The 26,528-nt window shown below is 39.1% G+C and overlaps 1 protein-coding gene across 1 annotated transcript in view; it reads left to right on the top strand.

Moving 5' to 3' along the window:
- The first annotated feature begins 1,865 nt into the window (after window positions 1-1,865).
- LOC150084558 (potassium voltage-gated channel protein eag-like) overlaps window positions 1,866-26,528 on the top strand; it is a 470,795-nt gene continuing 446,132 nt past the window's right edge. The window contains exon 1 of the mRNA XM_090376286.1: window positions 1,866-2,141. Coding sequence (XP_090232412.1) covers window positions 2,063-2,141 — 79 coding nt within the window. The 5' untranslated portion in view covers window positions 1,866-2,062. The remainder of the gene's footprint in view (window positions 2,142-26,528) is intronic.

Here is a 26,528-nt window from a genome sequence, read left to right as displayed (position 1 = left end):
TTAGCATTTTTTTTATTGATTTGTTTCATAAAAAATGCCTTCCACTTTTCCGCACTTATTTCAGGAACACCCTGTATTTTGTCTCCAAAAGCATGTGTTCACGCGGATTTGTTAGCTTTCAGGATGAAAAACTGGGATTAACTCACTGGGGAGAACTAGAATCATATCTCCACTTGAAATCAGCTAACCCAAGCCTCAAATGGTGAAAAATCCTTTATAAAGTCCTCCATCGTAAAATAAAAGAACTCTATGTATTTTTTTTCAAGGTAATATACGAAAGATCTTACAACAGTGTCATTCTAAAAACTTGTTTAAACCAATAAACGCCAATCAAATATTAGCGCTCTTGCTCATTGTTTGCAGTGTGTAGTAATTCGATAACCCTTTTGCAAGTGCGATGGCATAAGTCGAAATGCGATTGAAACTCTTCGCATTATATACAATTACAATCAAAACAACCCTTAATTTCATTGCATTTATCATGAGCTTCTAATTCTTCAGAGGAAAATATGATGGTTCAGTTGTTCAATCGAATACTAATTTGATGGTTAAGTTTTCGGTAAGGTGACTCTGGAACGAATTAAGAATTTAAGTGCTGTCCCAGGCTATATATGACTTCGTAACATTGCATTTTGGTAAATAATATGTGACAACGCAATTTAATTAGAACTTATTAAGTACGATTTATGTTTACTAATTTTCCACATATACCTTTTTTTTGTTCAGTGCTGGATATAACGATTCTTGTGTTTGTCATTGAAACATTTTCTGCTTAGATACCATGGGTATTTCTAAGCGAGTTTTATAGTATTCACTTAAAATACTATGAAACAACAGAATAGTTGATAATTGCTCGGTTACTATATTTGGTAAATATTTCTGAGAATAAAGAAGGCAGTCAGTGAGCATTGTAAGGCAGGAAAGCATTTAGAATTTTTTTTAACTTATCTTATTTAACAAATGGTTTCTTACAAGTAAGTGCTTCCCTGTTCAAAGCTGTCAGCGTTGAATAGGCTAGTACTTGTAAAGGATTTTAACGATGCTACGCGTACTAACGAGATCACCCGATACTGCGATTTCTTACTGCAATCTGCACTTTCTTAAGGACAACACAGTAATTCGAAACTGTGCATGCATGCGTGCGTATGTGTGCGCGCACGTGGCATACCTGTGTTTCCCCACTTACCTGTATAAATGTTGCATCGAGAAAGAAGCGGCCTACAGAGAAGGCAAGTCTGCAGGTGGGCACGTGACGGCTTCGTGTCTCACGCAAGAGACCACACCATGCTAGTTCGATGGTTAAGTTTTTGGTAAGGCGACTCTGGAACTGCGGTTGCCATGGAAATGGACATGCGTGCTGTCGTCGTCTGGAACTGCGGTCGTCATGGAAACAAGCATGCGCGTTATCCTCGGCTTTAAACTGTAAGGCCGTGAATACAATTGCGGGGCAGCTATATACTGTAAGACGTTAGGGAAACAGGTTGCGCTCAGTAATGTCAGAGTGTCGCGAGCGCTATCGCAAGCTCTCTTTCTACAATCTCCAAGACGGAGAACCCTTTACGGGACATACTGATGAAATAGCGTTGTCGCTTACAGAGTGCTAAACTCCCTCCACCCCCACTCCGCTCTTCTCCGAGATGTAGAAGTAAATTGGATAACTTAACCATGACTCCGCAGCGTTTCTCTTTCGTAGCGGATTTAACGCAGTGCGGCCACTATACAGAAAGGCGGTGGTAGTGCACCTGCATGCTGGCCACCAGCTGTGGATTACTTCCTCCTCGTGCAAGGATATGTAATGTGCGAAGGAAAAGAGAATACTCCTTCACCATGCCAGCTTTCAGGGTACATCTTTCCCGCGTGCCCCTTGTTGAAGCAATTTGCTTGTTCGACCATCGACTGCTTACAGATAATTCCCGGGTCACCCTTGTGACCTTTGGGGGATCCTACAGTGTCTTTCTCATTGCCGTTTAAACATATCAGCGGGCTCTCTCTCCGCAACTGTGTTCTGTGACTTTCGGAAGGTGGGCCCAACCCTCTTGTTCCCTTAAGACGTGATGAAAAAATGCCCGGCGGTCGAAGAGGCCTCGTTGCTCCTCAGAACACCTTCTTGGAGAACATCATCAGGCGGTTTAATTCTATGCGTGAGTAACATTTTTCTTTTATTTTCATTTCCTTTAAATATCTATTTGAGATGATAATCCACAGGTTGAAAAAAAAAATCCTTATATTATAGAAAACAAGAAAATACAAAGGTAATAGTGAAAGTGGAATATCAGTGTTGCAGAACTGACCTTTTGATTTAATGAACTCAGTTGTTTGGAATGACATTTCTGCTTGTCTTGACTGACTCGTCTTAGCCCTTGCTCTCTTATGACAGTTATTTTCCCCATCGTCTTTATCTTTCTTTATCTAAACTTGACGAAAATCTTTCGATCAGTTTTAAAATGTGTAGAACTCGTATTCGCTCTGACTACTTACTTTCAAGGCATTCACATATCGCAATAAATTTAGGCGAATAACATGGATGATCGGATTATGTGGATTAACAAAATTAACTTAGGTAATACGTTCCGAGCTTTTACTTTTACAGCTTTTACAAACATCATAATAACGATGTGGTTTGTTTGGCCAATTTTCTGTAGTTTCATTTTATAATTGAGTGCACGAGACTATGTTACATCTGATATTCTTGGAAACACAAGAAGCCCACTATTTAGACTGTTTTTAGCACAACAGCAGCATCTACTAGTTCATTTATTCCACGTAACAAAGATTCTAGCACAAATTATGTAATAGTTCAGTAGTTAAGAGGTCACTGTTATTCGCTTACGTAGAATACAGCAATATAACATATTGATCACAGTATGCAGCGAACAGCTTAAAATAAGCCATCTACATGCACGATCTTCTGAAATGGAAAGAATAGTTTCATACAGGGACTTGTTTATGTACCACATTAAAGCCCAGAAAACTGCAAGATCCTTTATGGAATAAAGAGTCAGCATAATACTGTATAATATTAGACGTTTCGCTTCTTAAAGTCATATGATACAGATAAAAGGATATAAATTTTCCGCGTTATTCGGATGCATTTTTCATCCGTTGTCAACATTTATTTACGAGTATAATTGTATTATTATGTCTGTACGTAATTTTTCACGTATTATCAAATTATTGGGCTTTATTTCCATTAAACTACACAAATGAAGATAACGAGTGACAATGTAATCTGTGAGTCCTCATTTGTGCCCTTGCGACGAATTAACTATTGCTATTGAGAGAGAGAGCCAACGAATTCCATCGCCCTTCTTATCTCCTTTATAAGGTTTGATCCGCAGATAAATTCAACCATACTTAAAAGAGAGAGAAAGATGGAAAGCAAAATATATTGAAAACAAATTTATGTTTTAATGAAAAACAAATTTTAACTTGATTTGTTAGGGATATTAGGTTGTCAATATGATTATATTTTTCCAGTTAAGTGTCTCCAACGAGGACACAACTATAACGCATTGCCCTGTAAAGCATCTACTCTGTAAGGCAGCTAAGTTATGTGGCTAAGTTATGTTTCAGAATCTCACATGGTAGGATTCTGAAGATCGTTTCTGTTCTTTTCTCTAAATTCATTTCAACTTGCTATTGCTTTTCTCACATTAAAATATCATTTAGAATTTATCTGAATTGGCTTTATTATTTATGCCACCCCTCCACAAGCATACATAAAAATGAAATAAAACAAACTGGTTTTGTTATTTTTATATGCACAACGTATTAACTTCATGCTCATTTCAAATTATTTAAATAACACAAAATGTAAACAAATATATATTACAAAAACACGAAAAACTGTGGTTTCAAGTGTGAACACGATCATTACATGTTGCTGGAATTTTATCTGGGCATAAAGTATGGGAAGAGGAGCAGAACAAATAAATTATGTGAGCTGCAGAAGCGAACCTATAAACTGTAACCCCCCCTGCGAGGTTTCTGGGTCCCCGAGTGATCTTAAATGACCATTACAAACCAGGGGCCCCGCAACTCTTTAGGCTGTCCCCGAGGGGGGGGGAAGACCTGACGGTATGTAGCTTCGCCACTGAGCAGCGGTAATGACACAAAGAAACAGCAGGGGATTTGAGGGAGGGAAGTGCTCACTACTAAAAAATGCTCAACGTTCTTTCAGGTATTAAAAATATAAAAGGAGGTAAGCGATAATAAGCCCATCACAGTCACATGGTAGAATATGATAATTACCTTTAGTAGATACTACTCTGAATTATAGTAGGGCAGTTGTTCCATTTATTACTCTTTATTTTGTTGATTAATCGGTGTAGAGTAGCTTTCAGCAGACTTTTTCTGTAATTGCTGTAATGCGAAATCCGACCAATAAGAAAGGGGCCATTAAATTCTACATTCATTCTCGTTTTTTATGTTTTTAAATGGGACGTGCAAATTTTCTGCATACCATTATTTGGATTGATTTTATTATGACTGATTTCATATATTTTTTACAACAGATTTGTATCCTAACCTTTGATGGCAAATTTCCTAGCGCAGAGAAATCTCTCGAATCTAGTTTAAAACAATGATATTCTAGATGAAGATGGTGATAAAGCCTTCAAAACATGGCATTTGCTGTGCACGATGAAAACTTTTATATAGAGATTAATGATCCAAAATGTCGAAATCATTAGTCAGCTATCCAGTGGCAATCACTGAAAAGTATTCCTCACGAAGTTGGAACTATTTCGTGGCACACTCTTATTTTTAATCAGAGAAACGTATTAAATAACAAAAAATGACTTTGTACACTGGGATCATAATAATGATTCATAATCATGTAGTTGGACTCCTTCGTCACGTTTCGTTCTCTTTCCTTTGCAAATGCACTTGTGTTGTGTTCTTTATTTTTATCTAAAAAAAACATAAGGGACGCCTCTCGTTGCTGTGTGAGTAGTGTTGACTCTTGGAGATTTTAATAAAGTATAGTTAGAACCTCATAACGCCGGAATTCAAAAATCCGCCAGTCACTTTTTAATATTTCTCCTAGAGTGAACGATAATACACGAGAAATAGGTTAGCCGGACTTAAATTTCCTGTACTCAACGTCGTCGAGACTATGTTATTGCAACGTATAAAATTATTCATTTTGGGAGACATTCAATAGTAAAGTAGGGAGAAAAACAACAGGCGGCACAGAGTCACTCACCTGGTTTCCCACTCCCTACAAACACTATAGAAGAGGAGGCTGTGTTAGTGATCTTGAGCTGCATGTTTTTCCCCATGCTATTATGGTTCACAATAGTGTGTTACTTAGTATATATACGGCATAACTGCAGGAATGAGTTCCTCATATGTAGACAATAAAAATATTTTATATCAACATAGTTCCGGAAATGCTTGGTTCCCGAGTTATTAACCGGAATGTCTTATCTCCCGCAGGTGATTTGCTTCATCACAAGGTACTGACAGAATCTGGTGGTTTTCCATTCCGACCGTGTACTCAAATCAGGAGCAAGCGGATATGCACTTTATGTACGGTTTGGCGGACGGCAATGCTCTGGAGGCTCGTCGTTTGTACCACAAAGGTTCCCAGAACGAAGATGTCCAGACAGGAAAACGTTTGAAGGTATCCATCGCCGCCTTTGTGAACATGGAACCTTTACACCTCTTGCTGCCGACAGAAGACGACCAAGATCTACGACTCATGAAGTAAAGGAGGAGATTTTGGATGTTGTGCATGCCACTCCTGGAATCAGCACATGCAGAATAGCAATGCAACTGGCTGTTCAACGTTCGACTATTTGGAGAGTGTTGCGAGAACACCAACTGTATCCTTACCATCTGCAACGGGTACAGGCCTTGTCGTCAGCAGATTACCCTGCGCGAGTAATGTTCTGCGGGTGGTTCTTGCAGCAGTGTGGTACAACTCCTTACTTTCCTGCCTTAGTGATATTCACAGATAAAGCACAGTTCACACGAGACGGAATCCAAAACTTTCACAATCAGCATGTATGGGCTAAGGAAAACCCACATGCAATTCTTCCATCACATCACGAACAGCGGTTCAGCCTCAACATCTGGGCGGGTGTTTTTGGTGATAACTTACTTGGGCCCATGTACTTCCAAACAGCTCACAGGGCAGGCGTACAGAAACTTTCTGGAAAACAACATGCCTGATTTCTTGGACGACACGCCACTGATTATTCGTCAACAAGCACACTTCATGCACGATGGTGCTCCGGCAAATTTTAGCCACCTAGCCCGCAATTACCTGAATCAAAGGTTTCCTGGTTGTTGGATAGGTAGATGTCGACCAACTGCCTGGCCTCCACGCTCACTGATTTAAATCCACTAGATTTCTTCTTGTGGGGGCATTTAAAGTCATCGGTGTATTCGACTCCGGTAGCTGATGCGGAAACTCTCCGCAATCGAATTTTGGCAGGTTGTGAGACAATACGAAACGCCAGGAATTTGGCATCGTCTATGAGAAGTCGATGTGAGGCCTGTATTCAGACAGGAGGTGGAAATTTTGAAAAATTATTATAAGGTGGTGTGAACAGTTAAGTGTCATAGACAGACCTTCAAAACTCGGAAACCAAGCATTTCCGGAACTATGTTGATATAAAATATTTTTATTGTCTACATATGAGGAACTCATTCTTGAAGTTATGCTGTGTATTTTTGAGACACCTTGTATATATATATATATATATATATACACACTGGTGTTCAAAGAAAGTGCATCACCTCTTAAAATTGTAATTGTCCTCCGAATAACGTAAGTATATGGCAATATTCCTTACAGATTGCATCCGATAAGATTGACACGCGTAAGTGATGGCTTAATATTGCATCAGCTGTTACTTTCAGCTATATAAGCATGCTCTGCAAGAGTTGCAGTCATTCCTTGCTTGTGTCAGGATGGCGAGTTACGTGCAGTTGACGCCACGATGAAAGAGTGCTATTGTTGCATTAATTGAGGAAGGATATTCTTCCCGTCGTATTGCTTATAGAGTGTCTTCTAATCAGTCGACAGTGAGTAGATTTGTTTAAAACTGAAGGATGCTGGTTCTGCTGATAGGAAAAAAGGAACCGAACGCAAATGAGTCTCTACAGGACCGCGTTTTGAAGCGCACAAAAAACGAAAAAGGCCCGATTAACTTGGTGTAAGGAGCATGTTAAATGAACCCCCGAGCAGTGGAAGTCAGCTATTTTCTCGGATTAGAAGGAATTCAACCTGCATGGCTTTGATGGAAGAAAAACGATTCGCCGTAGATGTGGTGAAGAGTACCATCCAGACTGTACGTGTCTACCGTGAAATTCCCAACCAGCCAAATGATATGGAGGTGCATTTCATATCGCGGAGTAGGCCACCTGCAGTTTATAAAAGGTTTCGTAAATACGAATGGATACCTGGTTATACTGGAGGGCAAATTGCTACCAACCATTAGAGACCATTTTAACCTGCCAAGTAATTGCATCTTTCAGGACGACTCTGCTCCTTGTCATCGGGCGAAAAGTGTGAGTAGGCACTTGTGTAGTTACTTTAGCTTCATTTCTGCATTAGAGGTTCTACAGTAATGTGTTTACATTTGTTACAGGTGAATAAATGGTCGGAAGAACGGTCCATTACAACTGTTAGCTGGCCAGGAAAGAGCGCGGACCTGAATCCTATAGAGACCTATTGGCATCGTGTGGAATCTGCAGTTTCCAAAAAGAAACCAAAGACCCTTCGTGAACTTCATAATTCGTATTTGGAACCAGGAACTGTCAGTTGATTATCTTCAGAAATTGATCTTGTCAATGTCTCGTCCATGTGCTGCTGTCATCAGGACCAGAGGCGGTTTCCACTACATATTAGTTTGCACCTGGTGAACTTTTCATTTTGTTTTCCATTTAAAATGACAAACTAAAGCAAATTGAGGGTTTCTGATAATATTGTCTGCGCGTGTAGCACAGTGGTATCGTCACCGTCCTCCCCACACCGGGTGGAAAAGGCCCGGTTTCTAATCCCGTCGAGGAACTTTAATGGGCTTTTTTTTCACTCCGTGGCTGAGTTAGTCGGTCGCAGGCGTAGATAGCAACGTTTTTCCCCAGTAACTAGGGTTTTTCGCCTAGCAAACAGACAAATCGACCATAGAACACGCAATTAACAGACATAAGACACAGCACGGCAGATGAATTTAATTATTCGGGTGGCCTAAAAATAATAGTTTTTTTTTTTTTTTTTTCCTGATAACCTTTCGGCCATAATTGTCGTGTTTACCAAAAATTGTAGTATAAAGGTTTCAAATGTTCATTTTGGAATATTTTGATAATACCTGGCAGATATTACTTTGATTTGCCTTAACTATTAATAAATGTGTTGTTTATATTTCTATTTGTGATGCTAGTCATTAATGTAACATACCATAGCAAAAAAGGGTTAGAAATGTGAAATTCCTAGGTGATGCACTTTCTTTGAACACCTCTGTATATATAAAATAAAATAACAACAAAAAAAATAATAAAATAGAAAAATAAGAATAAAATAATAATAATAATAAAAAGAAATTTAAAAAAATAATAATCATAAGAGAAAAGGAAATAGTCAACCTATGCGTTTCCCTCCTCCCGTTGGTAATTATACAGCTGATCTTTGAATTTCCCCAAACTGTCATCCTCCACCACCCATGTAGCTAACTTATTCCAGTAATTCATAACTCGCTGGCTAAAACAAAAAACTTTCTGAAATCCAGTCTAAACGTCTCCCCTCGTAACGTGAAATTATGTTCCCTAGTTCTAGAATCATTTCTAACCGTGAAAATGTCATCGTCATTCATTTTACTTATGCCTCTCAGAGCCTTAAACACCCCAATCAAGTCTCCTCTAAGGTGCCTAGTTTCCAAGCTCTACAACCCATTGGCTAATGCTGCAGAAATTATTGGCTAACGCTGGCTGTTGTTGCTGTGTGGAGATTAGGAATGAGAGCTACTGTATGATCAGTAAAAATATAAATATTCAAATGTGATTTTCGACAATATTTGTAGATTCTTTAATTAGCAAAAACCATACTTATCTTATTATTTAATCGAAGTCCCTCCCCTTCCCGAATTCACATCAGTAAAATTAAAGTTTTGTTTCTGTTCATGTGACACCATTAAATTATGCTACCGGCTCACCTGAGCTTGCTGGGTATAAATATTAATAAATTTTCTGTTTATACTCCGGGACAGCCACACGGTCAGAGGAGTTCACAAGGTAGAGATAATACAAGAAACAGGACCGTATTTAGCAGTCAGGGGCTTGAACCCGGCTCACTCAAGGCACGTGTACTTATGTACCCGCGCGCCTGACCACTCTAATACGAATTATTCCCGAATACTTATATAACTTTCAAAAGCACCTTAAATACATGTATTTAAAATTCTAGTATGTGCTCATAAATTCCAGAAACCTCAGAACACCAGTGCTGAATTTTATGAGTTTCTGCCGTACTTGATTTGATTTAACACTGTATCTGTTTCTTTAATTTGTAAATTCAAAGTTTTCTTACAAATTGTAGTAAATAATTTGGTGAGGCATTTGATAGATTCTGCTTTTTAGCGGATCATACACATTAATGCACATAAAAATCGCAGCACATAGGCTAAAGGTATAAAATATGTAATTACATTGCGAAATTACCAAAATAATGTGCACACACACACACCGCATTAAGTAACATACATTGATTAGTTTGTGATGTCTAAATTATGTGTCCCATGCGTACTCCAGCCTTGATTGATTGCATAATAAATTTCTTTTTTGTTTAAATTCAGACCGAAAAATCCAGCCCAGATTGTTTTCTGTTGGCTGTGGATAAACCTTTAGATAAGATGGTTTTGACATCATATCTGCTTTTAAAAACTTGATATCTGGCTGGTAGGTAGTTTATTTGCTGTTTCGTATTCTAATTGGTTGTTCATTACATTCTGTTGTGCATTCCCTTGAATTGGATAAACTGTTCATAAGCAGAGCGGGGATTTTATTTCTGGATGGACTATGTTGTTTGGTACTGAGGCAGTCCATCCGGAATTGATTTATGAGTTGTATTGCTGAGTTGGAGAACAGTCCATCTGATAGATTCTTATGAAGTTGGTTCTTTAGGTACTTGGCAGTTAGCTGGGAAACGTGCTTGGTAAATGTTATATTTAATTTTTTAGGTTCTTATTTTTAGAAGATTTCATTTTCAGATTCTTATATGGATTTGTTCTGGAGATTTTTGAATGGAAAGAAGAGTTTTCGGTTGAGCCATCTAAAGCATCCAGTAATAATTTGCGAGAAATTTTTGATCGTGAATTGCGGAGCACCTTAGAGTTCAGAGCCATATGTTAGAATGGTGTAGATAGATACAGCTCTGGAAATAGTGGTTGTTTTACTGCAGTTTATTGATGCTGTGTTTTGTTCAATGATCCATATGGATTTTTGTTTAATGATCCGCATGGGTTATTTCCAAAGGTTAAAAGTCTCAAAATATGCTATCCATCTACAGTTTTTACCTTTAACATCTCCCAAGTAGCAAAAACAGATAATGAAACGAAAAGTTGGCAGTTGCAGGAATAAATCTCTCATTCCAAAATCGTTATTCCTATAGACTGTCTCAAAAATCATAAATAAACTTCACTTCAGTTCATAAGTGAATGGGGAGGAAAGTGTTAGGACTGAAATTCACGATGGGGAAAAACTTTTTATAAATTGTCTGACCATTTAGAAATAAATGACCATCTGCTATACAATTGTCTGATCGCAGATATTTAACTGAAAGCCTGCCTGTCAGTGTGGAAAAAATCGTATTCTAAAGAAAACGAAAGTAGTTCGATGAGCTCCACGACTTTGATTGTGCAGAGTATCTCAGGCAGGCGAAAATGCCTGTCTGAGAGGATGGGAGAAATTTTTATGGGCCCTTTTTTCACAACAGGTCTGAGTTAGTAGCTCAGACGAGGGTAATCGGCTTCTCCTCCTGGAAACTCGGGTTTTTCGTCCAGAAAACAGACAACTCGACCACAGAACACACGCAATTTACAGATGGAATATTTTCTCAATGTAAGGATTATGGCACCTCATAGTTTGGAAATATTTAATCATTTGGTTGATGTATGCGGAAAATATGACAGATGAGAGTCAACTCATATCTTGACATCTCTATAAAACAGCATCTGGTTAGAAAACGAAAATTTTACTATCTGGAGTGAACCAGCGGGTTTTTATTACAGCAGCAACTTTTGGCAAACACTCTCTACAAGTTTTTCGTATGTAGATACCGGAACTTGGCTCTTCTTACGCCTTGACTAATGCTGCGGCTAGTTCTCTGTTTGAACTAAGACGTCTTATCCTCACCCTCATTCGTTTTTAAAACAAGTCACAGGTGTTCATTTGGATTTACAGTAGATCTGTATGCTCTAACGAGGTCTGCTGTAGTGTGTGCGATTGCTTTACAACTGAATATTTCGTCGTAAAAATCATTCACAGTAAACTGTAGAAGAATACTTAAGTCCTAACTGTGTCTACAGTAATGTCAGGAGTGTTGTCAATAAAATCGCTGAATTTGAACTCCTGGTTAGGACAACTAATGCTGACATAATAGGGCTAACGGAACGTGGTGCCACCCCGAAATTGGGGATGATGAGTTCCACCATGGTATGATAGGGAAATTATAGGATAGGGAAATTTTAGGGGTAGTGGTGGTGTCATGCTTCTTATCAAAAGCAGCCTGAGCGCAAAAAGTGCTTTTGCTGAGTCGGACGTTACGTCTATCAGCTTAGAATCTGTGTGGTGTGAGTGAGTTGGAAGCAAAGGTTCAACGAGAGTGGGAGTAATCTACAGACCAGAAGATTGTGAAGAATATGACGAGAGTCTTTACATGCAAATGAAACAGCAAGCAAGCACGAATGTCTTATTATGGGTGACTTTAATCTGCCCCAGATTGATTGGAATAAGTGTGAGGGGAAATTCACGATGGGGAAAAACCTTTTTAAATAAACGTGATTATTATTTGTACCAGCATGCCAGAAATAATACTAAGACTGAGAATATTCTTGACCTCATCATTACCCAAGGAGTAGATGACGTCACAGAGCTTAAAATGCAAGGACCATTGGCAAGTAGTGATCACGCAGTTGTCAGTTAGAAGGTGAAGAAAGATGTTGCAGTAGTTAAATGTAAAGAGAGGTGATTTTGGCAGTTTAAAGCTCTATATGTCATCTATGAACTGGGCGGATTGCCGAGGCATGGCGAATACATTTGAATTATGGAATACTTTTAAAGCAAAAATCACAGGAGCCATGAACGCAAGCATACTATTAACAAAATATTGCAGAAAAAGAATTCCGAAATAGATAAATGCAGAGCTGGCCAGTCAGCTCTGCATTCTTGAGCTACGCAGTCTTGGCCTCTCTAACCTTATCCGTGGTACTCTTTACAACAGCTACAAGTTGATTTGTAAAGAGTACCACCGATAAGGTTAGAGAGGCCAAGACTGCGTATAAGAAAGCAGCACTTGCTAAGAGAGCAAAGAACGGGGACAAGGAATTTTTCATGTATGTGAATAGAAGGAAGGAAAAAGCGAATCAGATTCGACCCCTGTGCACTGGGTGTGGGAAAGTTTTAGACAACCCAGCTGATGTTGCAGATGAATTGAACAGGTACTTTGCATCTGTCTTTACTGGAAAAAGACCCGTCGTGCTGAGAAAAATTGTGCAAGTCATATGAAATTAGTGATTTCGAAATTGCAGTTTACTGTTTATTGGAAAAACTTTCGGGCATAAAGGCAAGTAAATCTCCTAGAGTAGGTGACGTATACCCAGTAATTTTGAGAGAGGCTACCAGGAAGTATATTGAACCATTGAAGTTAATTATGAGGGCATCTTTGGACTCGAGAGAGATTCCATTGGATTGGAGAAGTTCCACCAATATAAAAGCAGCTCTTAGAGCGAAGTTGATAACTACAGACTGATTAGTCTGAATTCAGTGGTAGGGAAAATCTTAGAAACAATGATTAAGAGTACAATCTAGGGACGTTCAAAATGCTATACTGTATATATGGCATTCTGAGTAACACATGATTTTGTTTGGTGTCAAAATTTGCAGACGACGTAAAGATTGGTAGAGTAATTGATGGGTTTCTTAAAAAGATCCGAAGATGGACAACTCGCATGGTGAGGTCGGCAAAAGGGTGACCTTATGAGGAAGGATTCCGATTATGTGGGCTACAGCTTGGCAACCAGTCGCCTCAGAGATGACTCGATTGAAATTTACAAGACTCTGAGAACGGTTAGTAAAATGAACAAAGGCGGAATTTTCACTGTTATAGAGAATTACAGAACTCGTGAGCATAAATTCAAATTACAGGAAAAGAGATGTAGACTAGATTGTAGGAAGTTTTAGCCTGCGAGTCGTTGATCGCTGGAACAGGTTGCCCTCACAGGTAGTTGAGGCTGACAGTTTGAATAAATTCAAAGGTCCACTGGATAGTTACCTATGTGAGGAGGGAAGCAAATAATTAGTATTTTCTTATCTAACTTTTTTTTTGGCCATTGCAGCAAAAGTGTGTGGCTATCTTGCACTGTATGGCTATTACTATTACTGTCCCAATGCAGGCAGTAGCATAGATACACATTTCATTTGTGCAGGCGTGTTACAAAGGAATGTCCTCTCTGGCCTCCTCCTCACTGCTGTCGTTGTTCCTATCGTTTATGCCGGCAACATGAAAATTCTCACCAAGTAGCCCTTTTTTGGGTAGCACAGTTGGTAGGATCGCCGTCCTACCCACACCGGAAAAGATCTGACTTCGAGTCCCGTCGATGACAGGAGGAATTTTTATGGGCCTTTTTCACAACGTGGCTGAGTTAGTCGGTCTCAGGCGAGGGTAGCATGTTTTTTCCCTCCCGGAATCTTGAGTTTTTCATCCAGGAAACAGAAAATAGACCTCAGAACACACGCAATTTACAGACAATATACACGGAACAATATGGCCTTAGTCGTTGATGTTCCTAAAACTAAAGAACTAAAATGGTCTTGGGACAGATGGACTAAGAAAATAACAGAATGGTATCCAAGAGGAGCTAGAAGAAAACCTGGAAGACAAAGGCGGAGATGGATAGATGAAATTCATGAGTTTGTGGGTAGTAAATGGATGGCCAGTGCTCAAAACAGAAGGAGCTGGAAAGTTGCTGGAGAGGCATTCATCCTGCAGTGGATTGAAAATGGCTGATGATGATGATGTTCCTAAAACTCAACAACAACTACAACATCGTCACCAAATTCAGTCCAGTTAACAACCATGGAACGGTAGCCAACCAAATGTGGGAGCCAAATCCTTATGGTTAACAATCACACATATTTTGGGGTTTGTTTCTAAACTGAGATTTAACTCTTGTATTGCGCAGTTGCACCAGGTTCACTTCGCAACGACTAATTATTTATACTATGATTACTAAATACTTCTGTTACTATTACTATTCAATATACTTTTTACTACTATATCTTTATCTAAATCGTATGTATAGCTTAGCTTAATTTTCAGCACTCACTTCTGCATTCATTCCCCAATGCATTCAGATCTGCACGATAGGAAACTCCATTTAACAAATTCCCCAATACTATATCTTTATTATTATTGTTTTCTCTGTTTAACCTCCTGCCTTTAGGCTGCGGTAGATATTATTGCATGCTGTATATCCACTGCTAGCAGTAGGATTATGTTGCACGATAGTTGATGGTCGCAATGGAAAATATGTTTCAAAGTGAACATATAATTTTTTTTTCGAAATTTGCATATTTCAGAAATGAAATGCTTTACCTTTAAGTTCATTCACGTACTGTTGAATTTTAATATAATGTACTTCCATACCAAATTTCATTGACATGTACTGATTATTTTGCAAACCTTTGTATTTCTTGCAAAAAAGATTTATTTTTCTCTGAGTTTCTAACCTGTATGTATATTGATATATTTACGGCTTCTTGCTGGTTTCTTCAGCTACTCTATAGTTTAGATTTGTTTTATTCTTGAGTTAGGTATCTTCTGCATTGCACTTGCCTAATTGGAAATGACAGGTTTTCAATATTTGAACCAATTCTTTGTATTTATTCGTATATTTTATATGAATGTATATTTTATTGGTTATATCCTCCTTTCTTTATATACGAAGATTTACGGATTGTTTTGTTATGTACAATCCGTTTGTAGTCCTGGGAGATAGGTTTAGAACTACGTATAACTCAACACTTACTGCAGTATCGAATAGTTCACGCAACATCAAATCGTTCCTTATACGTTGCAGCTGGAAAATACGAGAATGGACCAGGTTTTTTTTTTTTTTTATGAGGATACGCAATTTTCAGAATTGTACGGACTCTGCTGTTTGTGTTCAAATAAAAATGTTTTATAGCCTCGAATATTTTACAACTTTAAATTTTGTGGAGGATTGTATAACTTGGTTAAAAAAACTATTATTGGGCGCAGCCTAGAAATAAATGACTGTACGATATAGATTATTAAACAATTATAAACTGGAAAGGCAGCCCAGCCGCTACTAAAAATTACGAAATTAAGGCTTTCTTGTTAGTATGTAATAGTAATGAAATGGCAGACTATTCGTTTTCTTGGAGGCATTAAGACCTTGTCACGTGTGAATAAACTATCTCCAAAGGGATGGATTGTTGCTGTTTATTGCTAATCGATTTAGATTTGTTTTATTCTTGAGTTAGGTATCTTCTGCATTGCACTTGGCTAATTGGAAACATGACAAGTTTTCAATATTTGATCCAGTTCTTTGTATTTATTCATATATTTTTAAAATGAAATGTTTTGGCATTTTTTTAGAAGTGTAATGCTTAAGTTTAAAGTACGCTCTCTCTCTGCTTTTCTGGATTGTTTACATTTACCGTTTCCTTTCTGAATATAGGAATAATATGTTATTCAGACTATGTATATAAAGTGCTTAGCATCATAATACACAGCCATTTCTGAATAAACAGAAAATTTTTTAAGGTGGCATCGTTTTAGGTTATATCTCATATTGTGAATGCCTTCACAACGAGTTGCCATGATATTGCACTACTTCGAATAAGTAACGCTTCACCTAAGGAGAAGACTAGTGTTACTTATTCTCAGATAGGTACCACTAGTAATAAGTAACACTAGTCTTCTCCTTAGGTGAAGCGTTACTTATTCGAAGTAGTGCAATATCATGGCAACTCGTTGTGAAGGCATTCACAATATGAGATATAACCTAAAACGATGCCACCTTAAAAATTTTCTGTTTATTCAGAAATGGCTGTGTATTATGATGCTAAGCACTTTATATACATAGTCTAAATTTGTTCGCAGCTTGAGGCTCTAGCCCTAAATGCGCCTATGTTATTCAGTTAGTTGGTTAGTTATTTTATTTATTTATTTATTTTAAACATGAACAGTAAATTCTAAATAATTATTTTATAAATATAATTATTTTATGTACAATTAAGATAAAATAAAGAGAGTTCGGAGAAAAAATTTCCACTTCGCCAATTTAAGACAGTTTCTTGGCATATGATCTGTCTCTTCTTAACGTCACGTGTTGAAGGTGACGAACTCTTCTGTGATGGTGAAGCGGTGACAGGCACTGTTCCATTCGCTGTTAAGATGACCGAAGAATTCTGGTAAAGTTCCAACACGATTCTGCTCTGAAACTTTCTCCGTAGACTCCAAATGAGATGTTGTGCTGATGTGTCAACAGGAGGCATGTTCTCCCTGCTTCTTGTGTATTTCAAATAAAAGTTGTAAATGATTGATGCCCTTCACGGCAATGAAAAAGAAGTTGCACGTGGTGCTGTGTTGTCTGTTCACAGTGAAGCAGGTACAAGTAGTCCTCCCGAGTGTGGGCGTGGTTGCAGGCAGGCCTTGACGCATTCAGTGCGTACTCGATCAGTTTGTTGTTCACAGGACAGTCCAGGCTGATGTATTCCAGGGTACCTGGAGTAGCCTAGAAGAGGCAGTAGTTTGATACATGTAATCCGAACCTCTGTAGCTTTACTGTGGTATATTGTGCCACAGTCTCTACTGGATATCAGCAACCGATTTGAAACATTTCGTCCTCTACGGAAGGTTCCACTGAAAGTTGGATGGTAGCTTGTGGTATGTCGAGAAAGGTACAGGGAGAGCTTGGCAAGTGGACGACCGAGAAATCGTGACTGTGTGGCGTGACATAATTAGCTCATATACTTTTTGGAGCGTATAGGCGACGGAAGTACCTTGGCTCCTGGTGATGTGATAAAAAAGGTTGGTGCATGTGAAGATCCGGTGACATTTTTAATCCTTTTGTTGTGATGTCTGGAAACGCTTGTGCGATTGCTGATTTCAGAAGTTTGTGTTGCTGCTTTCCATTTATGGTTTTAATGGGTCCTTCTGATCCTTTTCATTCAAGGCGTGGTGTTAGGAGAAAGCCAGTGGTCCTCATTCCTGCCTAGTTGCATGTAGGAAAGAGATGGGCATCAGTTTCATGGTCAATTATTCTGTTATTACAGAACAGTGGTTCCAAAAATAAGGCAGGAAGTGATGTTCCCTCGAAGGGGTGATGAAGATTTATCTTCTTCCAGCGGTTGCAGTTCGTCTTTATAGAAGGAGAGTAGTTTAAGTGGTGTTAGCACCATGTCCATTCTTAAGATTGTTGATAGAATTAACCATCTAGTGGCTATTGCTAGTGCTTTATCTGTGGCGACAGAATATAACTGTTTTTTCATTTGCAGTGTATTTAGAAGAAAGGTGATCCGGAAAGCTGTGATTTTTTTGTCTTCAAGAGAAACTAAGCGTGGAGAACCCTCCTCCCCCCTTATACGCAGCGGCGCGATAAACTGCATCACCTGTCATGTTTGTGGCAGCTGCTATGTGGGGGCCGGAAGACTCCATCTCATCTCAGAGCATAAAAGGTCCATTCGACTGGCTGACTCTGCGCACTCTGCAGTTGCAGAGCACTATTGGTCCATGCAGCATGACCCAGGTGTGATACCAAACTTATTTTTTGGGTCACACAAATAATTAAATTCATCTGCCGTGCTGTGTGTCTTATGCATGTTAATTGCGTGTGTTCTATGGTCGATTTGTCTGTTTTTGCTGGACGAAAAACCCCAGTTTCTGGGGGGAAAACATTGCTATCTACGCCTGAGACCGACTAATTCAGACACCGAGTGAAAAAAGCCCATTAAAGTTCCTCATGTGGTCGACGGGATTTGAACCCGGGCCTTTTCCACCCGGTGTCGGGAGGACGGTGACGATACCACTGTGGTACCGCGTAGACTCAGGCGTGATACCGAGATCGTTGACCACTCACGCCACTACCATCAACGACTGTGGCTTGAGTCACTTCACATATCTGGTTGCCATAGCGTTTTCAATCGCATTAGAGGCGGTTGCACCCAATCAAAGAGGCTGTAGTGTTACATTGTGCTGGCACTCAGCTCATGCGCGCACCCTTCATTCGTAGCAACAATTACCTAGTTCTGCCCAGTAAATGTTTACAGGTTTACGTGCACATCCTCGTGCACACTCTTTGTTTGCCTGACATGACCACGCTCGGCACATTCCATATGTAATGGTGTTATGTATTTTTCATAGTTGAAGAAGAGTTTCCTAATCTTGAAAGCTTCTATTTATTTATCTCATTTTATTTCATGCCTTTGAGGTCCTATTAAACCTAAATATCGTTTTTCCAGTTGAACTGTATTTTTTATTTATTTATGATTATGGATCCGGGAACAAGAGGCCTTTTCAACTTCAATGATATCTTTGTTGGTTTTATTACAATCAAGTAATAAATTTGTAAATTAGAAGTAAATTCTAGTTAGTTAGATACCGCTTGTAATATTCACTGCAGCGATTATATGAAGCTTTCTAAGTTGCGTGTGTTATTTAATCAAGAGGCAGAGCATTATAATCGTTCGTTAACTTTGTTAAAGTTCTAAATCTCTCTCCCCCCCCCTTTTCACTTAAATCTCATCTCATATTGATGTATAGTGAAGGAATGAATGCTCCTTCTACGTGCATTCATCTAGATACTTCTGTTTCCTCTGTGAGGGCTGTGCTGGAGTAGGAGCAGTCTCTCTCTCCCTCTCTCTTCCTTCCCCTCTACTCTCCTACTAATCAATGATGTAATAGAATGACATCATGTTTCGGAAAGCGGGTCTACAGGCGATCTGCCCACTTGGTTCATTATGTGGATACCCAACGTATTCTCGGCATAGGAAATCAATGTGCCTCCATCTACTCGAGTTTGTCACTTATCTTTCGAACCCCTGTTTAAACTCTCCGAATCTACTGAGCTTTGACATTTCGATTTGTAACCATATCAGCTGCAGATGTCATCCTGCTTACGGAAGCATGACCTATCGATATATAGCAGACCAATGTTTGACATTATTTGGTTCGCCACAGAGTGATGGAAGATATCGCAGAACAACGACACCGTTTACGACAGATCTGTGCGAATGGCACGGAAATAGCTGTCTGTTCTAAGCTGATTCCCGGATGAGCAATTTCAGTTTTCCGTTCTTACATGACGAGAACTACGAAGCGACTTATTCTATTAAAAAGGTTAAACCAAGAGATTTGTATGTAGTGCGAAATACGCATTTATAATAAGTCATTTATTCACCTGAGTGTCTCTCGTATGAATTAAATCTCAAACTATTTCTCATTATATGAGAAGTAATTTTTTTTATTTGAATTTCATTTTTTAAATTTACATTAAAAACTTAAATTAGTATACGCTTTCATTTTTTGACCATGCTATTATAAATTGCATGGTAAAAAAATGAGTGCGTGTACTAATGTAGTATATCGCCATATTTCCTCTCTCTCTCTCTCTCTCTCGACATTTGACTTCGTAGTTTCTGAAACGTAGCACTTATTGAAGATAAATAATTTTTATTGATGTATTAATGCGAATTTTTTCACTTATAAGAACTCATTTCCAAAAACCGCATGGCTTTTGTAAATAACATAATTGTAAATAATATAAAGGAATAAAATGAAGAAAATTAATGTGAATGCATCTTACTATATGTGTATTACAGAAGGCTATCGGAGTTAGTTATACAATTGTACAGATCGGCGATTTCTATCCTGCCCAGTGGGGAGGGACAGTAGGTGGAATGTTGCCAAGATGGTTCAAGGTGTGCAGATTAATCTCATACATACTGGCTTACATAACCCTGTAGAGAGAAATTCCTTTGAGACCGTGCCCAGTCAAATCTCAGCCCCTTCGAAATAATGCATTCACAAAATAAGCAACGTCAGTCATATTGTGCTTCCATGACTTATTGCATTACTTTGCTACCACAGTATTTTGGCAGGAGAACTATTGCCAAATGATCAAAAGGATAATGTTTAGTGACGCGGACATATAGGAAAGCTTATTTAGCTTGCTCGTAATATCCTTATGATTCTATCCATAGTGCAACTTTTGATCATTTGACTCTTGAGTTTTCAGCAAAAACTTTCCACTTCCTTGCTTGTACTCAGAGTTCCACCACTAGTTTCATAACGCTTAACATTAAAAATTAATAATTTGTTTTTATTTTATAGAATCCCCCTTTTCTTATTATATAGAATCCCCTCCCCTCCCCCTCCGAGTAAGAAATTAAAACGATCTCGATCTCGCAATCAAAGTTTCCTTTATAAGAATAGTTCTAAATAAACCCTTCAATTTTATTAACACGAAGCTGTTAACTGCGATTTGAAATTTTTATTTTTTATTGGGTACGTGAATTGTATTTATTATAAAGATAACACACACATATAATTTCTAGTTGGGATCCACCATTACTGACAAGGTTAACTGTACAGAGTTGGGATCCACCGCTGACTTGTTTGTTTAGGTTACGTTATGCTCATTTTCTCCTTTCTCAAGGCTCTGAGACGTAGCAGGCATACCAGTCATTGTCAAAGGACTGGTATGCCTGCTACGTCTCAGATAGTCAACATGGAAAGAGGTCACAGCAACGAAGAGTATGCGGACATGCACTTCGTGTATGCTAAAGCCAACGGCAGTGCACTCGAGGCTGCACATTTATACCAAGAAGCATTCCTCTGCGGATGGCAGCCCAACAGGCGCACCTTCATCAGGGTACATCAACGCCTTAGAGAACATGGGCGCTTCGCACATAGAGTACGAGTAGGTAGGCGCAGAATCATAACACCTCATGTTGATGAAAGGGTGTTAGAAAGAATATGTGGATATGTGGACATGTGTTTTTGTAAAGGGCGGCTCCTTGAACGTCAGTTCATCTCGTATCTCTGTGAAGAACAGTATCACTACAAATGGGCCAGATATGTGTGTGAAGGAGGTTTGTGTGTATTATGTGTATGTTTTGTTGTTCGGTTTTGGCTACCCAGAAGCATCAGTCAACTGGACAGATGATTCTGGGTACTCGTCCACACCACGGTAAGGTGGGCCAGTCCCAATAGTGCTCGTGATGTCTCAATTCGGGACTCTGACCCACCTGATGTTGCCAAAAGGTGGGCCAGATTCCTCGGGGGGCCCACTCCAGAGGGAAAGAGGGGGAGAGAGGGATTCCCGCGGTATATTAAAAAAATGTTAGAAAGAATAAGGTGTATTTAGTGTCAGACGGCACCAGGGGTTCCCCCATCTCCGCGTAGTTTTCATTGTGGGTGTACCAGTTCGCTGAAAATGCCAAAGATTTAAAAGCGTATGGATACTGTATATGTGTAGTGTCATGTACCGTTGTTCATCTGATCGTTTAGCCGCTGGACCCCTGGTGAGGCCCAACGTTTCCCCCCCCCCACCTTCGCCCCGTGGAGGCAGACCAGAACTCAGTAGTTTTAGCTTCACTCTGGCAGGTCCTGCCACCTAATTTCCTGAGATTTCAGTGATTAGGACCTAAAAAAAAAAAATAAATAAATAATAATAAATAAAAATAAAATAAATAAATAAAATAAATAAATAAAAATAAAAATAAAATAAATAAATAAAAATAAAAATAAAATAAAATAAATATATTCTTATATTGTATTATATTGTATGTATATATGTTTGTGTATACAAATACATATATTTATATGTATTTGTATACTCTCAATCTACAAATCTGATCAGGATAGAAAGAATTGAACAAAATCCAGGAATTTCGACAAGGAGGGTTGCTCTGCAAGAGCGTGTACTGAGTCATAGCAGTGTGTGGCGAATTTTTAATCGCCAATTACTGTACCCCTACTATATCCTGCGTGTAGTTAGGCCTGACGTAGCCCAGTGGTCGGGAGCGAGAGTGCATACCACGCGTTCCTTGAGTGGACCGGGGCTCAAGCCCGTGACTATTAAATACGATAAATATTTGTACTGACGATTTATTGTAAACTCTAATGACTTGGTTGTCGTGCCGGAGTATAAACGGAAAATTTATTTTATTTTATTTACAAGGTCTCAGCAATACAGACTACCCTCCCAGAGTGCTCTCATAGTCAGTGGCGGATCTTAACAGAAAATATGCATTATCTCGAAAACAGTTCATTTGCGGCCCGATGTTCACTGAGACTTTTTTTCTTATTTTAGTTTGTACTTTTCACCTTGAAATTATTGACCATCATTTTTGAAACACCGTGTATATAATGAGGCTTCCAGGTTTTTCAGATGGCGTTGTTTGGCTCTCGAGTATCTGAAAATCATCATTCCAAGTTATTTTGTGTGGCCCTCAAGGTTACCCGTGATTTAAAAGGATTTTTATTGTTTAGGGCAATTGTAAAGTCCTTTCCCACTTTTAAAAATTAACTCAAAAACTGTAGGTCGAATTGAAAAAGAGAGGTTTTTTTTTGCATCGTTTAAAATATCCTATATACGTAGGATATTTTAAAAAGATAAACAAATTTGAACATTAGGATAAGTGATTTATCCTCATGTTCAAATAAATAAATTAGCTTTTGCTTTCGTTATAAAACGGAATGACTCTGGGATCAGAGATTTTGATTCTTTGATTATTGTGGTCTTATTCTTCCTCATCAAGATAAAAAGCTTGAAGCATTAGCATTAATTTAAGTACCAAGTCCGGCGAAGTTTGTTTTAAAATGTTGCCTAAAGATAAACTTTATTACAAGAATAGCGATAGCGTAATTTCAGCCCTTAATGTAAAAAAAAAAAAAAAAAAAAAAAAAAAACATTCAATTTTAGCTTTCACATTTTTAATTTTAGCAAAACCAGATTCAATAAATGAATCCGTGTCCCTAAACAATATATTGTTGTGAGCGAACTTACCGCCTTCTTGCTTGTACGAAAAATGCCCAGCTCTAGTTTCATAACGCTTAATGTTAAAATTAATCATTTAAATTACAGACAGTCCCCACCCATTTGTAATTACACCTATTAAACGCCATCCGTTATCCATTTTGAATTAATCAAACTCTCACATCATAATCTGTCACCGATGAATCTTACTTTCAGTTTTTATTTGTTTTATTATTTTTTATTCATTTTGCTTCGTTTATTTTAGATATCATTGCTTTCATTTCAATTTTTCTGCTTTTTGAGAATTGTAAAAATCTAAAGCACGAAAGCAGTGAAGAAAATATCTCAGAATCATCAAATTCTTCCGCCTTTTCTCTGTTATTTCTGGAATCTGTCCCTCTTTCCTCGAGTGTAGAGTGTAGCAGAGTTGGTATAATCACCGTCCTCCTCACACCGGGTGGAAAAGACTTGAGTTCAAATCCCATCAATGACGCGAGGAATTTTTAGTGGTCCTTTTCACAACGTGGCTGAGTTAGTCGTCGTAGGTGTTGTGTTGTGTGAGGGTAGTGTGTTTTTTTCTGCCTTCATGTTTATATTTTTCACAGCTTGAATTAATGTCACTTAATTGTTTCCGTATGATTTCATTTTATTCCTTTATTATGCTTATTGTGACTGTGATGGATAATTAAATAAATTTTGACTTTTTTTTTTCTCTGATATGGTAATTTTCTCAACAGTTACCCAACATTTCCTAAACAATGGCCTAGAAATCGTTTCCTTTTTGTTCTTTGATCTCTTTGGTATTGTCTACAATTCTTTTGCATCAAAAGTACTTGTTTGACACAGATTTCTTTCTTAACCACTGTATCGATTACCCTTTTAATAAGAGAAAGACAAAATGCCTTGTATTGTCTGATCTGCTACATTTTCTGACTGCTTTCCCCCTCAATACTTTTTTAAAGAATTGCATCGTTTTTGGAATGTAATGAAGTTTGGAAGGCATCCGTTAGCATCCCCAAGTAAAGAAAAGTGGATTTATCCGAGTGCCCATTTAAAGTTACATATCCTGCACTTAGCGACGTGGTAACCTTTTTAAAGGTTACAAAATCGCGACCTTTTTAAATTTTGTGACGTAGCGCATTATAACCACAGTTGTTTTTGCGCCATAAAAAACCAAACTAAGTACTTAGCTACTATTGAATATGACTATATCACTGACACAGTCATATTCAGTTTTTAAATTGACAAGTCAAATAGCCTATTTTCTTAGGTATACTGGATTCATTGTAAGGGAAAACTAACGAACAGCAAGTATGGAATACACTGAGTGATCACTGAATCCACCACTATGAAAAGTGAATGCCACCCGTTGACCACGTCAGGTACGAGACGTCCTAGGTGAGGACGACTCGTACTCACCTAGGACGTCTTAGTCGACCTATGCAGCATAGATACGGTGTCAGTGGTTCAGTAGGCAGTAAAATTCTGAGCGTGATGGGTAAAAGGAAGGATTTATCGGACTTTGATAAAAGACAGATTGTGGGTGCTCGGCGAGCTGGTGCCTCGATTTCCCAAACGGCTGAACTGGTGGGGTGTTCGAGAGCCGCTGTAGTTAAAGTGTACTATGACTGACGTCAAAATGATCAAACAATGACCCGACGGAAAAACTGCAAAGGTCAGCGAAAGGTTGAAATTAGAGGTGAGCGCGGGTCCGACGACTCGTACAGACGAACAGGCGCAGCACTGTTGAAGAGTTGACTACCCAATACAACATGGACCAACCCGGAACAATATCTGGAATGACCATGCGTCTCACGCTCGCACGTCTGCTGGGCTATACCAGCAGACGACCCTTACCGTATCCTCTCCTAACCAAGGTTCATCGGTGTAAAAGACTCGCCTGGTGCAAAGAGCATGCAAGTTGGACGTTAGAAGACTGGAAGGTGTGCTGGTCGGATGAGTCACGTTATTTACTCCACACCGTGGATGGTCGTGTACGGATTTGGCGTCAACATATTGAGACTCTTGATCCATCATGCATGGTATCAAAAATGCAGGCCGGTGGAGGCGGTTGTATGGCATGTTTCACTGGCAAGAACTTGGACCCCTGGTGCATGTGAAACAACGTATCAGTGGTCTCCACTATCGTCAACTGCTTGCTGACTGTTTAGACTCCTCTGTGTTACACGTTTCCCCGAATGGCGCTGGTGTCTTCCAAGATGAAAATGCGCCGAGCCATCAGGTACTCGTTGTGCAGGAATGGTTTGAGGAACACAGTTCTGATTTCCAGCATATCGATTGGCCTCCGAACTTCGCCGATATAAATCCCATAGAGAACTTGTGGGACCCTTGTGGGATATGGAAAGGCATATCAGTTGTCTGGATACACCAATCACCTCCATACCTGCATTGCTGAACGCATTACACACAGCTTGATTGGGCACACCTCCCGAACGCTTCCGACATCTTGTTGAATCAATGCCAAGTCGGATAGCTGCTGCACTGAGGGCAAAAGGAGGACCTACGAAGTATTAAGTAAGGTGTAAGGTATGTTGGTGTCTAACACGGCTCCTGAGATTTCTCCCATCTCCGAGAATGAGCTTTGTATCGGGCCAGAGATTTTGAGGTGTGTGGGCTGTGTAGTATGTTGTATCCTTTGTTCATCCGGTCAATTAGCTGCCGGGCCCCTAGTGGGACCTGACGTTACCACACCTTGCCTCCGGGTGGCTGACCGGAAACAATGTACCTTTAGAAACAATGTACCATTGTTTCTAAAGTGCTCTGGCAGGTCCTGCCACCTACTTTCCCGGAATTTCACTGGCTGGGACCTAAATAAATGGAGGAAAACTGAAATTAGAGTAGACGCTAGAGAGGATATTTAAATCGCTGTTTAGATGAGACAATCGCTGAAAGATAAGTTTTCTAATAGGTGGGGCATAAATTTTGATGTTTTTCGAATTTGACATATGGGATGGATGCTGTGTAAGAAAACTGTGAAGTGACGCTGAAGGCTGGGGGGTTAAAAGTTGGAAGAAGGGGGTAAACAGGGAAGATGACCCCGGTTTGGCAGTGGGGCATGTCCATGCCCCACAAAAAAAGAGGGGAAGGTTGGAGAAGCTCTTCTCCCCCCACCCCCCAGAAAAAAAAAGATTCCACTCAAGGGAGTGCGGAAGTAAGATCGCCCACTGGGCATCCGAGCAGCAGCGCTCCTCCAGGCAATTCAGCTAAGTAGGTGGTATTAGGTAGGTGGTCATAATTCAGTGATCACTCAGTGTATTTTATGTGGTTTTTTTAAAA

This window comes from Mastigoproctus giganteus, chromosome 6 (genome assembly GCF_048544385.1).
Source record: "Mastigoproctus giganteus isolate SK-2022 chromosome 6, ASM4854438v1, whole genome shotgun sequence".
In the NCBI taxonomy this organism is placed as follows: domain Eukaryota; kingdom Metazoa; phylum Arthropoda; class Arachnida; order Uropygi; family Thelyphonidae; genus Mastigoproctus; species Mastigoproctus giganteus.
Note: the sequence above shows the minus strand (reverse complement) of the source record. Positions and strands in the feature narration are given on the sequence as shown.